The 15,530-nt window shown below is 44.5% G+C and overlaps 1 protein-coding gene across 1 annotated transcript in view; it reads left to right on the top strand.

Moving 5' to 3' along the window:
• ALX4 (ALX homeobox 4) overlaps positions 1 to 15,322 on the top strand; it is an 82,534-nt gene extending 67,212 nt beyond the window's left edge. Inside the window, exons 3-4 of the mRNA XM_063118821.1 lie at positions 8,749 to 8,877; positions 14,642 to 15,322. Coding sequence (XP_062974891.1) covers positions 8,749 to 8,877; positions 14,642 to 14,965 — 453 coding nt within the window. The 3' untranslated portion in view covers positions 14,966 to 15,322. The remainder of the gene's footprint in view (positions 1 to 8,748; positions 8,878 to 14,641) is intronic.
• The last annotated feature ends 208 nt before the right edge of the window (positions 15,323 to 15,530 follow it).

The following is a 15,530-nucleotide window of genomic DNA, read 5'->3' as shown; positions in this document are numbered from 1 at the left end:
TTTACAAGGTGTAACATTACACCTTGCTTGTGGCAGGTTTAAATTGGAAGGGCAAATTAAAGTTCTGCCCTTGGCTACCTAGAAGGGCTAGGTAATATAGAAGCAAGGGCTACTGACGTTGCATATTCCAATATGCATTGCTTCTGATTGAACTGAATGGACTTTCAAAATGGCACAGAGAAAACGCAGCCATCAGAATCCTTTAGGCTCCATCTCGTAAACACATTGCAGTCCGCTCTCATTTTTCTGGAAAATCTTGTAAAGAAATGAAGAGTATGTTTATTTAAAAAGGGGTTGTATTCAATGTTGGTCCTACTTAAAATACGCTCATTAAAATGAATGGGACTTAAGTTACACTAACAGTGGATGCAACCCAAGGAATGTAGCAATAGAAGCACAAGGTTGTCCAAAAACATCATCCTAGAAATAGTAGTGATTAATATAGTTCTCTGTGCAGAGGATGTTGAAATCTTAATCTGAGCATTTGTACATAATTTGTGAGCATTTGCATTTCATTATATCACATTTTGAAGGAGCCAAGAGGTAGTAGGGTTGCTACCACACTGAACTCAAATGGTTACAGATTGTGTGTTTTTCATCCGCCCAGATGTTAATGGGTGGTTTTAGCTCAATTTCACTGCTCAGCAATGAGCAATTTTAATAGGTTCATATTTGCATATCAGCCATGGCTCGGTTTCTGAAACCTTTAGGAGCCTTTCTTTTGTTTTATTGTTAGTTTAAATTCTTATGCTGTTATCCACCGAGACTTTCAAAACCAACTAAAACCATTTGCCCCATGACAAAATGTCATGAGCTGGTGATGCGGGACAAAACCTGATTGACCAAGAAGGGAAGGGATCAAGTTGGAGGCTTTTGGAATCTAGCATTCCACTGTTGGAGCACTTGGACTTGGACTTCTACATATGTGTTGTCCTTATGGTGGAACTAGAATTCAACCTTAGGCCCCATGGTGGCAAAACAGCAACCACTGGCAAAAGGCATGGAGAGACTGTCCCCAGTCCAATCTAGTAAAACTAGTTTAACTATAGAACAGGCTTCTAGCTTGAAGGCTAAGGCCTAGAGGAGTCCCCAATGTAGTGCCCACAGGCACTATGGCACCTGCAGGCCATGCTGATGGTGCCCGGACAGCTCTTCTCTCCCTGCTCACTTTAAAAAAATGGAAAAACATTAGGGTGCCAGATACTGCTTCCTATTCCTGAACCTTCTGCTGATCAGTTGTTCAGCAAGCAGGAGGAGGAAGCAAGAGAAAGTAGAGGGCAGAGAAAGAGTGAGGCTAGGTGCTAGGAAGGGAGAGGAAGAACGCTGAGGACAGGGAAGGGAGAGAAATAGGGGGTTTATCAGATGAGAATTTTATCTTATGCTCGCTACTGCCCACTAACGGTTTTTCGCACATCCTTTAGACGATGATGACCACCTCCCGCTCCTCCTTGCCTTTTTTCCATCACAAAATGGACCCCTTTTAATCTGACCTTTTTTTTTTTAAGGAAACGGAATGTGCTGCCATTTCCTGCTGTGTGCAGGAAAAACAGCATAATAAAAATGGCCCCTGAATAGGTCATGTGATCTTTGTTTATTTCCTCTTTCTTCTCCTGGAAGAAAAAGGAAGTATTGTGGAACAGGAGCAGGGGCAGAGAAGTGATGGTAGGGAACCACAATTACTACCACCCCGCCTGATGATGCCCATAGCGAGGAAAGGGCTTTGGTGGAGAAAAATAGCAAGGCTAGAGGCTGGGAGCGGAGAGAGAAAAAGAGAGCAATGGGGAAATTTTTTGTAGGGATGGAAGAACATGGGGTGGGCCAGGAAGCAACTCTTTCCATTTCCCCTCCCCCCTCGCCTAATGATTTCTTCCTCTCCCATAGAATCATAGAATAGTAGAGTTGGAAGGGGCCTATAAGGCCATCAAGTTCAACCCCCTGCTCAATGCAGGAATCTACCCTAAAGCATCCCCGACAGATGGTTGTCCAGCTGCCTCTTGAATGACCACAAACCTCCTGACTAGCCAGGCCCCCACAGCAGCCATTATGTGACATCTTCCATGGGAGCCATTTTGTAGTGGTGCCCACATCAGTTTCTCAAATTCCCAAATGTGCCCCCCAAATTTGGGGACCCCCTGGTCTAGAGTCCTTTGAGGCAGTCATTACAGTTCAGGCCCAATCTGCTTCCACCTTCAGATATGTAGTTGGCAGGATAAAAAGGCACCACTGTGCAGGTGCAGATTGAGAGACCAGCTCTAGTGCCGATAAAAGTGATTAAAATCTTTAATAAGTCTTGTCTGTGTCCAGAATGCTCGACGTTTCAGATTAAAAATAATCCTTCTTCAGGAGCTGATGCTGAAAACCTTATTCTTATATTTTAAATATTTTCTGGAACCTTTTTCCTTTTTGAGCGTTCTGCTGAACTGCTTCTAATCAATGGAATCGATGGAAATCATTGGAAATCTAATCAATGGAAATACCTGGCTCCTTTTGGACTTTTTTTTTGAGGTTAGTGTCAAACCAACTTCCCACTATCACAGCTTCTTGTTACATATGAACCCCAGGAGGGTGGGTTGTTGGGGTGGTTGACAAGCCACCCAGAACCCATGGGTTGTTTTAGGGTTGCAGATTGCTTGTCAGCCACCCCAACCACCCATCCTCACCAGGTTCGCACGTAAGTAGAAGTTATGGCTCACCCACTGTGCCTCGAATATTCAAAATGGCAGCAGTCGCCGCAGTGACAAGCCCCATGGGGAATTCAACCACAGCGGCTTGTCGTTACGTGCGAGATGGGCCAGTGTCGATAGCACTGGGCTCAACGGACCAAGGGTCTGAGTCAGTGTAAGGCAGCTCATCAATTATATTGCTCTTTTTGTTTTGTTTCTAATGGGTCAAATGCCTTGAGAGCATTTGGCAATGGAGCAGTATATACATTTAACAAATAAATGAATAAATACAGCAAAAATGAAACAAATTCAATAAATGGATTTTATTGCATTTCACAAACAACTCTAATTAGCACTGATATACTGGTGGCTTCGCCTGCTTTCTCCATGATGCAGCCATTCTACGTAGAGGAACCTGTTGAGACAAATACAGCACATGAGCTTTCAAGTCCTTGAAGAGCAGCTGGTTCCAATTCTAAGCACGGGGCTAGAGGGATGACCTGCCTGGCAGAGAGGCAGAACTGAATGACGCTTCTATCCCATTGGTACAGCTGGGTAATTTTAGACTCTGAACTTAATGATCTTCGCCAGGGGTACGTGTGTGATCTTTAGGTAATATGTTTTATTTCACTGAATCCAAAATGTTACCTGCTAGCTCTGATGCATCCGGGGGCCCTTCTATACATTTTGATGAGTGGAGCCCAGGACTTTTGCTCTGACGTCCTGCCTAGGGGCACTGGTAGGTGAAGGGAATTGGCACCAGTAAGGAGGTAGAAGAAAGAGAGGTGAGCTCTGGTGCTGTGTCTAAATAAACAATGAACATTTTATTTTTGTAACGATATAAAAATGCTTGATGTTTCAGATTCAGAAGAATCCTTCCTCAGGAGCTTTAATAAGAAAAAAGGCGGGCAAGCTCCAATACTACAAACACAGTTCGCTTGATGGAAAAGCCTCAGCGTTTGTTGTATGTCCTGCTATCAGAACTGAATTTTTTTCTGGGTTGTGTGAGCTGTTCTGATAGCAGCACATACAACAAACGCTGAGGCTTTCCCATTAAGTAAACTGTGTTTGTAGTATTGCAGCTTGCCCGCCTTTTTTCTTATTACAGCTCCTGAGGAAGGATTCTTCTGAATCCGAAATGTCAAGCGTTTTTATATCGTTACAAAAATAAAACGTTCATTGTTTATTTACACACAGCACCAGAGCTCGCCTCTCTTTCTTCTATGTCCTGCCTAGGGGCACCACTGTTTTAACTTTTCAGGTATAGGATTCGGCCCATCAGAACGATGGCTCATGAAATGCCTGTGCATTAAAACATGTAAAACCAGCTCTTCATCCCCCTCTCAAGTCAGCTGTCTCAAAGGCCCAGGGTCAGCTTTATTCCTCTGGAGGTCCTAACCTGTGGATATGAAAGCTGCTTTGATATCTAGGCCTGCGCACACGTCGCCAGCGCTGTCCTCCCCTCGGAAGTTGTCCGCCGGGGTTTCTGCTTGCCCGAGGGCACACCTGGATGCTCTGCAATGGTTACATAGTGCACGTCATGCATATTCAGGAGCCCCAGAGTGAGCAGTTAACACTGACAGAAAGCAATGTGCTTGCCAGGTATGGACACATGTGCACAGCATATGTTGCTTGCAACGCACAGTACCCTCTTCTACCTGCTCTCCGTTCCTCTACGCACAGCAGGGTCACCATCCTGGACTTTGCATCTACAGATCAAAGATCTATGGGGCTGGCCACTTTTGCGACTGGCTGCCAGCTGGGCTGCTTATAGGAGGGGGCAATGTCAACGTGTGGGGAAGGCAAAGCAGACTGAAGAGGGTGATGGATACAGCCAATCCCATTACAAGTCTTCCCCCTCTCCCCCCCCCCCAGTAAATGCATGTTTCTGTGTCGACACTGGTGGAGCCCAATCTCTCTCTCTCTCTTGTCTGTGTCAGAACTCTAACTCTATTTGATCCCACAGTCACTTTGGGACTCCACTTTAACTGGCAGGGACTGTCATCTCTTGAACTGTGTGCAGCTAGGCCCAAATCTCTCTCCTAATTCAAAAAGCTGCAGCCGGCAAGCACTCGTACAGATGCCCTTCCAGTCATTTCATAGAAATGAGTGATCATCTTGCTTTTTCACTGCTGCAGCCACTGCTGCTTGGATGAGAGACAAGCCATCCCAGGGCCACATGGGGAGGAAATTTCCAGGTCACTGAGATGCTCCTTGCCAGCACTAACCAGACAGAGAGAGATCTCCTCTCAGAGATCAAAGCGAGATGCTGGCAGGACTGACTCTAGCGGTTTACAAGGGAAATCAGACTCTCAGGGTAGGGTGCGGGGCTGGAAGATCAGAAGAGAAGTAGGCAGATCAGGAAGAGATTTTCCACCCATACTCACTCTCTTAGTTCTCAAAAGGCATGAATAGCATATAAAATAATTGAAATTGGACTAAAATACAGGACAACCTATTAAATTTGTGGCAACATGTGAAAACATTTATGTGAATACGAGAAGGGAGACCTCCTAGCAAAACCCTACAAGGAAAGTCAATTCAGGTGTGAGTCTATGGGGCTGTCTATGCGACTTATTTGCCCTGCAGTGGCTACGCAGCAGCGCTGTGTCAGTTATATGATGCGATGCAGTCGCTAACTTGCAGCCCCGAACCTGCGATTTTTAGAAGTCAGGGACTTGCCCTGACTTTTTCCTTTGAAGCAAGGACCATCACCTCGGTCCTTCCATTGTGTGACCTTGCTTCGGCATCAAGCTGGGGGTGTTCTGGGGTGGATGGTGGCTGCTGATAAAACCGGGCAGGGGGCGGGCCTGATGAGCCAAATGGCCACCAGAAAGCCTGAGCTCCCCCCTGGTGGGGGGATTTCCCACCCCAAAGCAGCAGTGCTGTAGGTTTTTACCAGGAAGGAGTAGTAAAGCAACACCATGAAGTCACCACCCCCATCGGAAATAATTGTACTTCAATTAACTGTGACATCCAAGCGCCTCTGCAGAGGATTGGATAGATGGTGGACACAGAGGGTGAAACAAGCACAGTTAATCAGATTTGAATGTTTACCTGTAGAAATGTTCTGTTCCAGCTCTTGAGTTTTATTTTTTTTAAATTCAAGATATATTTAAAAATTGCATCAGCCAAACGCCATAGCAAAAAACAGAAGTGCATAACACAGAGAAGCAGTGATGTGGGTTTTCTGGAAATTTTGTGAGTTGGATGGTTTGTCTCTTGTCCAAACAGCAGCAGCAGTAAAAGCAAGACGATCACTCATTTATGTGAAATGGCTGGAACCCATCTGCAGGAGGGCCTGCCAGCAACTGCTCATGGAGTTAGGAGAGTTATTTTGGCCTGGCCCATGCTCTGTGCAAATTAAGCTCAATTTGCATAGGGCAATTTGCCTCGGAAAATTTTCAGTTTGCATTGCAAAAATGTCATATGCCCCAGAGGGTGATCTAAATTAGCATGTTTATTTTACCTGCATTTAGTAAACAGCGAAGTACCTCATGTTGTTGTTGTTTGCCTCAGTACACCCCAAGTATTTGATCCGAAATATTTGAGGGAAAACATACACAGTATGATTTAAATGTCAAATTATGATGAATTTTGAATTAGAATATTTGCAAAACTGTAAAGGCAATTGTTTCTCATTTAAGAAAAGAACAATAGTACTAAAAACAGTTGACCTGCTAATTTTAGAAACCCAAATATGCTGACAATCACTCCTCTGTTTCAACGGAGTTCAACTTTCCTCCACTGATATTGGTGAAATTTGTCATATATGTCATTGAAATACGTATTTCAATAACTCGTATGTATTCTCTCACATACTTGCTTGGGATAATCACCTGAAAAATGCTAATCACAATTTCGAAACTGCCAAACTTGCTAATATTGTATTAGCAGCCACTTATTGTTACTGATGAATTTATGAAATGGAAAAATTTCCACGGAAAAATAAAGCACTGGAAATTTGTCAGTTTGGGAAAATGTTCCACCCCACATCACTGCACAGAAGACAAATTCGCCCTATACCACAGTCAGTTTGCATCAAAGGGTAGAAATGATGGCAACTGACTGTAATTCTTTTTTAATTGTTGTTGGTTTTGGCATCTTACACTGTTCATGTACTATTGTGGTAGGGCGACATCAGTGTCTTTGGGATAAAATCTTGAACTTTACGATCTTGCAAGCAAAAAATGTTTGAAGAGTGGACAGAGGTGCTCACTGACAGATTTTACACTTTTTAATCAAGCTTGGTTTGTTGTCTCACAACTGTCATCTTGCTTGTGGCATCACCCAAGTCTTAGCCTGCAGCAATTAGGTTTCTCTGGATTCACAGTTTGAACCCTTGCGATTGAATCTCATTTATTTCTTGACTCAGACACTGCATTTCTACTTTCTACTTTCAGTTAGCTTCCATCTTCCTTAACTAACTGGAACTATATAAAAATATTTTCACTACCAGCTGCATGCATCTGATGAACTAGGTGCCTGCTTACAAAGCTCATGCAAGAATAAATTCGTCAGTCTTTTCAGTGCCACACAAGATGGGGACTCAGCACCAGGAGGAAGGCAATTTGGGAGGTTGCTTTGGGAGGGGGCACGATTCTTAGCAGACAAATTGTGGAAGGAAAAGTATTAAACAGCCCCTTCTCCCTTCCACTCCCTGTTCATCCACTTCTGCTTGTAGCTTTTTAGGGCTGGGTTCATGCAACATGCTAACCCACATGGGTTATCGTGTTGTCTGAACACAGAGCATTTTCTGCAGATTGGCTTGCTCACCATGCAGTATGGTTTATTTTTCTCGAACAAGCCACCTTGAGAATCCATGGCTTGTTGTTGGGTTGTTCAGGGTGGTTAAAAAGCCACACTCCATAGTTAACGAGCAACTCTGTAGACAATGCACTATGTTCAGACAACACAATAACACACCCTTCAGGAAAGTGCTGCGTTTGGGCAACACCATAACCTACCCTGTGGGAAAGCGCTGCATTCAGACAACACGAATGTCTAAACAGACAGTTTAATGTTTCATTTTAAAAGAGTTGGGTGAGAAAGCCCTGGAACTCCATGCAACTTCTAGTTTGTCCCTTTGTTGTTCTCACTTGATGTGAAGATGAGTAATATTTGGATAATAGCAGATAACCAATGGCTTTGTTTAGGGCATTTAAGGGCAACTGCAGTTTGCTGTGCATGCCTCGTCTTTTAAGTTTAAGATGGACAATTGGCAGGTATCTTGTAAAAGCTGAAATCAGCTTAAGAGAAGCATTGAGAGGAATGGTTTCATCTTTCATTTGAACATTACCAGCATGGCTAATAGTCTAGCAATTATTAACGCTCTGGATATTGCTGGTTAAAATAGGACCTTGCAGCTGTTTGGAGGATTCCCTGCTATTTGTTCAGCGGCTGCCAACATAGGTGTTCTTTAAAACCGGACTTTATTTGCAATCTGTGGTGAATCCTAATGACCCAGCTGCAATCAAAGCTTGCTTGGGCCTTGGGCTGCCTCTCATCTTGAACTATGACCTTCTTCTCACATTATCAAATCCCAATTTCCTACACAGAAAGTGTTTCCATGTAAAAGAAATAATAATATTCAGGATATGTGGATTGTACTATGTGACAAGCTATCTGTGGAGTTTCACAGGATGTGTACATGACAGAAAGCTGTAATTGTCTGGAGGAACAGTGGGAAGCCTGCATATAAGATATCTTCATGCTATTGTTCCCACTTATCTATCTTTTCTTTCCCCTCTGTATTCTCCATCACACTCTCTTCATTCTTCTGATAGATGTGCATTCTCCAGAAACACAGAATTGCATCCTGCAATGCTCAACCGTGCTCTTTCTTGTTTGCTATTCTCTCCCAGGGAACTCTTAGCATCCATCTGGTCCTTCCATTCCTACTTTAAACACTCACCTCTTTCACATCCTTTGATGTGTTATTTAATCCATGAATTGGCAGAGGTGAGTGGGAGCAAGCCAGTATGCTGCCTCCAGTGTGCTCCTCATCTCCAGCCATAGAAGCGTTGAGGGTTTTTTGCCCCTCCTACCTTTTCTGATGTGGATCCTTTTGTGCTTATCTTCTCAGGTTTGGTTTCAGAACAGACGGGCAAAATGGAGGAAACGAGAGCGGTTTGGTCAAATGCAACAGGTCCGCACACACTTCTCTACAGCCTATGAGCTGCCCTTGCTAACTCGAGCAGAGAACTATGCCCAGGTGAGTGCGTGTCACCAGCATACCTGTCCCTTCAAGTTCTGACAGAGGCTCTGCCTTAAACCAGTTGGGATATTGTTGGATGAGACAGATTCAGTGAACAGATTATTGGTTTGTTTGTTTGTTTGTTTGTTTTTAAATAATGGTTGTGAAATTCAACCTTGAACTTCAAAAACAGGAAGAAGTAAATGTACAATGTGTACCTTGCTTATTTTATTTAAAAAAACAACACTGGAGAAGTGTGAAACATAAAGTAGACTGGAGAATCTGCCACCCATCTGCAATCCTATGTTCATTACTTGAGAGTAAGCATGTTGAACTCAGTGACAGTTACTTCAGAGTAAATGTGCATGTGATCAGATTGCATGAATTCACCTGTCATCTTTTCCGGTCACTTACAATCTTCTCCTGCAACGTACATACAGAAGATGTGTTTTGAAGTGCATTCTCGGTTTTCATGAGGCAACTGTTGGCCAAACGAAGCTGGCCAGTGTTGAGTGTGAACTAAACATGCATCCTAGAACATTCCCTGGAATCCTTAGCAATGCACAGGAGCTCTTTGACAAAATGATGTAAATACATCCTGAATTAGAAATTTTGAAAAACATTGCTCTAATGTAGGGATTTTTGAGAATTTCATTTTTGCTCACAAAACATGTGAGCATGCACCTTTCAAAGCCCTGAGAGAGAGAGCACGTGTCCACATCATCGAAGATGTTCTCGCATTTGTCTCATTACTGATTCCAAGTTAGGTTCATGAAAACTTCCCCAGTAGATTAAATCAGCCCCACTTTAGTCTATGGAGGAAATTTGCACAGATTTCAGGAGATTGTGCAAATACTGCCACTGGCCATGTTGGCTGGAGATCTTGGGAGCTGCAGTCAAACACATCTGGAGGACTCCACATTGGGAAAAGCTGGTTTATAACCTTGTACCCCAATATCATCTCCACCATTATGGTCAAACTTGATGAGATACCAAACATGTAATTACCATCAGTGTGTAATGGAGGCAGGGCTCACAGGGATGCCATGCTGACTCCACTTGATTTGCAGAGATGCTGACATCATCATCTGCTGCCATCACCCCCCAGGGCCAGTAGCAGACTATTTTGCGCCCTAGGCAAGGCAAGCTACTTGCAACCCCCCCCCAAAAAATTGCCAACTTCGATTCAGCTGTTCAAGAAGAGTTTCTGAACTATTATATTTTCCTTTTATTATGTTTTTTTCTTAAAACAGCTAATCTGTATAAAACTGTGACCCTTAAAAGGGCAGTACTGCGCCCCTCTGAGGTCTGCACCCTAGGTGGCTGCCTAGTTGGCCTAATGGTAGCGCCAGCCCCGCACCCCCCCACACACAATTCCCCTGTTCCCTCTGAGCTCAGCTGCAACCCTAACATAATAGAAGGGGGAATTAATTTTCCCAGCAATAACAGATTGTTCCCTGTTGTAATGCAAAGTATTTGTGGGGTAACCTAGTGTTTGAGATGTACAGATTTTGTAAAATCTGTCCCATGGATTGCCAGGCTTCTTTCATTCTGTTGTCTGGTCATCAATGGCATCCAGGGGAGTTGGTTTTTTTAGGGATGTATGAGAATTTCATTCGACTTGTGCAAATGAGCATGAGCATGAGCTCATCATGAGCACATCAGCATTAATGCACATTGGCACAAGTATGGATTTGTGCAAATCCTCCCAAAAATTGTTTTAAAAAAAGCTTCCGCTCTGGAAGAACTAACCACTCAAAGAAAGCCAGTCTGCTGCAGAATCTGCAGGTAAAATTTAAAGAAATCTGAACCCATTTGAATCTGTTGTGGAGCACTCCAGCATCCCTAACTGGCATTGAATGGGCACTGAAGACCCATTAGGTTTACAAAAGACCTATTCCTAGTGGATGAATACTGCTAGAACTGGTTCCTTAATATGCATCAACATAGCTGCCTGTGTTTTTGGATTCCCCTCGGGGGCATGGCTCTAGGGATTGTCAAAATTACCCCTACATCACTGATTGACATCCACATGTTTTAAAATAATAATAATAATAATAATAATAATAATAATAATAATAATGGTACATGATCCACACTTTTCTTCAGGATCACAGCACGCAGGGAGCAAATGGGGGAGGTTACACCATGCCACAGCCCTAACAAAAATTGTCCCCTCCCCAAGCTACTATATGCCCCAGGAGGAAAGCTCCCATTGGTGGCAGCAGAATAAAGGGTTAAACCTCTCCTCCTGTGCTGCAATCTCAGTGAAAACTCCCCCCCATCCCTGCTATTTTTATTTTTAAAGCCCGCTAATGATCCCCACCCCAGTCATCTTTTCTGAATCTACAGTGTCTCTGGCTCTTTAGCTATTCTCTAATAAGGCAGATGCTCCAATCCCTTGATTGTTTCAGTTGTCCTTTTCTGTACTTTCTCCAGTCTCCCGTGTTATCCAGTTTTGAGATGGGGGTGGGTGGGCACCAGAGCTGAAGACAATATTCTAAATGTGGCAGAACCATCAATGCCTCTGATGACGCTTGCCATCCTTTGGGCCCGTGCTTTTCATCGCCTCTTGAGTGTTGCCAAGTCACTCCCCCCTCCCCGAAAACCCCCCACCCCCACCTGACATGACTCTGTAGCCTGCCAGAGGTAAAAGGTCAGAAGTGGAGCCAGAGCAAATGGTGCTGGCAGGCTGTGGAATGCAGGCCTTTCGGAGACATGCATTTTCCTACTCTCCATCTGGATCCTCTCCTGTTGCATTCTTTCATCTTGCACTCCCCCCTCATCACACCTCCCCTTCACCCCCCAAAAGGCCCCCTCCTCCTCCTCCTCCTCCTCCTCCTCCTCTTGCTGCTGCTGCTGGTCCAGGCCATTTTTCACTCTCCTCTTTGGTAGGATGTCTTTGGCTTTCACATCTTCGATTATCCGCTTGTTGAGAGGGACGTGCAAAGCCTTTGTGACTGTGAGAGCTCTGCCTTTGCCTTTCTGTTTGTTACCCTAAAAGCAATGGGAAAGAAGGGGGGTGGGGGAACATCAGAGCTAGAGTATGTATTTAATTACCGAATGCCCCAGACGCAACCCCTACCACCTCCAGTTGAAAGGATCCTGAATAGAAGAAGTGAGGAACACTTCTGTTTCAAAATCAGGCCAATTTGTCTCACCCAGGATTGTTTCCCACAGCAGGCACAGCTGCTGTCAGTCAGAGCAGATAGTCCTGGGCTAGACAGACATTTGGAATGATTCACAAGAAGGCAAATCTTTCTTAGGATTCCCACCTTTTCTTTCCTGTCAAAGGCTCTGTACGTGTAATGACTGACTGACAGAAATTCAGCAGGTTCAGCTTTCAGCATCATTGCAATCTCTACGCTGGAAGGAGCCACACCAGTTGAATTGTTGCCTGCCATGCTTGCATTCAAGGCACTAAGCCTCTGTCAGGGAGGAAATAGTGGCAGACCTATTCCCTGTAACGTCAACCTAAGCTGCTGCCATTCAATCTGAGCAGGTTAACAGTATTCCAAACACAGGTTTGTCTGTTCTTTTGCTATCTGCTAAGAGAAGAACTGGTCCAGTGGATGAAGCATACAAAATGTGACATTTGGCATGGGGCAGCCAGCTTCTGATCCAAATGGAACTTCTCAGTCCTGCATTTCTCCATTGAACAGAAATGTCCTTTCTTTCAGGAGCTGGCATCTCTTTGGTGGCAAGGTCACATTAATTTTGCACACCATGATTATCCAGTGGCAATTAATATATTGATTAGGCTGATATGATGGGCTGTTGTTGGAACAGACTGAGCTCATTGTTTAGCAGCAGCAGCAGCAGTAGTAGTAATATTGTAATACTAGAACCCGGTGTCATCCCATGATGCTGATTGCTGGGACCTTAAGGACAGATGAAAAGAAGTTTTTTTTCACACGGCTCATAGTTAAACTGCCACAAGATATAGTGATGGCCATCAATTTGGATGGCTTTAAAGGGGGGTTAGACAAATTCATGGAGGAGGCTATCAATGGCTACTAGTCCTGGTGTCTATATGCTAAGTCCAGTATCACGGGCAGTATGCCTATGTACATCACTTGCTGGGGAACATGGGTGGAAGGGAGCTGTTGCACTCATGTTCTTCTTGTGGGTTTCCATGGGCAGCTGGTTGGCTACTGTGTGAATGGAATGCTGGGCATTTATTTATTTAAACATTTGTATCCCTCCTTATATCTTTGGGAACATAGGGCAGCATACAGATAAAATCAAACAATATAAAACAAGATGATGATGATGATGATGATGATGATGATGATGATGATGATGATGATAGGACCATGGTCTGATCCAGAATGGTTCTTCTTATGATCTTACGTTTTTAAAGCATTTTTACTCCACTTTTCAGCTGAAAAGTCTCCCAGAGCAGCTTAGAGATAACTAAAAAATAAGGCAGCCCCTGCCCCTAGGCGTACAAGCTAAAAGACATGACACAAAAGGAAAAAGAGATGGGGAGAGAAGAGGCGGTAAAAGGCAAACTCGGGCACCAGTTCTTAAAGTTACAGGTCTTATGCTAGAATGGAAACTCTTCAGGTACTTTGGCTATCTCTAAGGGACAATGAAAGGCAGAGTTGATGGTTGTTCGATGTTAGCCAACTTTGGCATCAGCCTATGCCTAATTGCCCTTATTCTAAAATACCGCAGCCCCAGTGGACACATAAATGGATGTGCATTAGTTTAAATGCAACTCCAGCATACCTCTTCTTTCTGAAACTTGGATTTGGCAAGCCCTTGATTACCTTGCCCGCTTAAGCAGGCAGTATGAGCATTTTGGAGCGTTTTCACACCTAACACGTACAGCGTTGACGAGCCTGTCATGCAGCCTAATTCTAAACTTTTGTGAAAATTATTAATGCAGTCTCGTAGAAATCATTTAAAACCAAATGGGCATTCTAGTGGATTTGCATTATGAATGCAAGACATGCAAAACCATCACCACCAAGTTTCACAGGCAAAACACCTCGAGTCATAGTGTTTTGGTCGTTGTAGCTGAGGCGGCTCATGTTGATCTCAGAGCTGGTTTAGATTGCAAAGGCATATTTTCAGATGGAAGTGATTGCAAGGAGACCAAAAGCGAGAGAGAGAAAAAATAAGAACACCATCAACCCAGCCAATCAACAGGAAGTGGGGAGACACCTACCCTTCACAGATGCTAAGAAGGGATTGGCTTGACTCAGGGGAGAACACAACATTTGGACAAGTTCACCCTATTTGCGCCTCTCTCATGAGTAGGGATGCTGGCGAAATTCGAGATGAACTAAAATGAGTTCGGATTTCTAAGAATCCGGCTTGCGGAATCTGCAGCAGAACACCCTTCCCAGGCCGCACAGAGTTTGTGGACTTCCAGATCTATTTTTTGACTCTCCTGAAATTTATACAAATTCATTCACAGGAAAATGCGCATATTTCTGCTGAGACATATGTCATGCTAGAAAATACACATGAGGGAAAGTCAGATGGAATGGGGGAAATATGCTGAATGTTACGTACTAACATAAATTATGTAAATTGTTGTGAACTTTCTTATGGAATTATTTGTGTATTTTTCTGCATAATTGTGTGGGGGGGGATCGAAGCCAGAATGAACAACACTGCACAATCCACAAAACACACATGGGACAAATTTTACAAAATCCGGACATCCCTACTCATGAGACCCTGCTGCTTACACTTTGAGAACCATGGGATAAGCCAATGTGAGCTAACTGGTATCTTTCCCTTCCTCCCACCCCCACCCCAATCTCAGATCCAGAATCCAACTTGGATTGGCAACAATGGCACTGCCTCCCCTGTGCCAGCCTGCGTAGTGCCCTGTGACTCAGTGCCTTCCTGCATGTCTCCCCACGCTCATCCCCACACAACCGGAGGAGTCTCTGAATTCCTGAGCGTCTCAGGTCCCGGCAGCCACGTGGGGCAGACTCACATGGGCAGCCTGTTTGGCGGCGCAGGCATCAGCCCTGGCATCAATGGGTACGAGCTGAATGGGGAGCCCGACCGCAAGTCCTCCAGCATTGCAGCCCTGCGGATGAAAGCCAAGGAGCACAGCGCTGCCATATCATGGGCGACATGACAGGGCTGTGGCTGTTGCCCTCCAGACACTAACCGAACAAACAGGGACGGACAATCGAACCAATCCATCCACTCTTGGACTTGAGGCAGCCGGTGCCCTCCTCAGAGAGAGGAAATGCAGCACTTTTAGCTACCCTAGGTATAATAGCCTTGCGTATATTACCCTATTTGGAGAATTTTAAGCCAGCAGGGCTTTTTTGTCGCCGAAAACAGGCATGGGGAAGGAAATAATAGCTGTTTCTACTGCGCCACACAAATCTGTGTTCTCTGTTCACATGGCATGTTTCCCCTCACGCTGTCTCATTTTACCGTTTGCCAATGAAAAAGGACGGTCATCTCCCCCTGCTTTTTCTGACCGGGGGGGGGGGGTGCTTCCAGATGAGGCTTCTCTCCTGCAATCCCCCTGCCGAACACAGAATTTTAAGCAGGATTCCGACAGCCCCATCTTCCGTTTGCAAACCTTCCATGTTTTCCCGCTGCTTCTTCTGTCTTTTCCCCCCTTCCCACAGAAAATCCATTATGGGGGGAAGAATGGAACGGCTGTACAATATCCCTTGGTGGGCTAT

This window comes from Elgaria multicarinata, chromosome 2 (assembly GCF_023053635.1).
Source record: "Elgaria multicarinata webbii isolate HBS135686 ecotype San Diego chromosome 2, rElgMul1.1.pri, whole genome shotgun sequence".
Taxonomy (NCBI): Eukaryota; Metazoa; Chordata; class Lepidosauria; order Squamata; family Anguidae; genus Elgaria; species Elgaria multicarinata.
The sequence above is the reverse complement of the archived record's forward strand: the minus strand, read 5'-3'. Positions and strand labels throughout refer to the sequence as shown.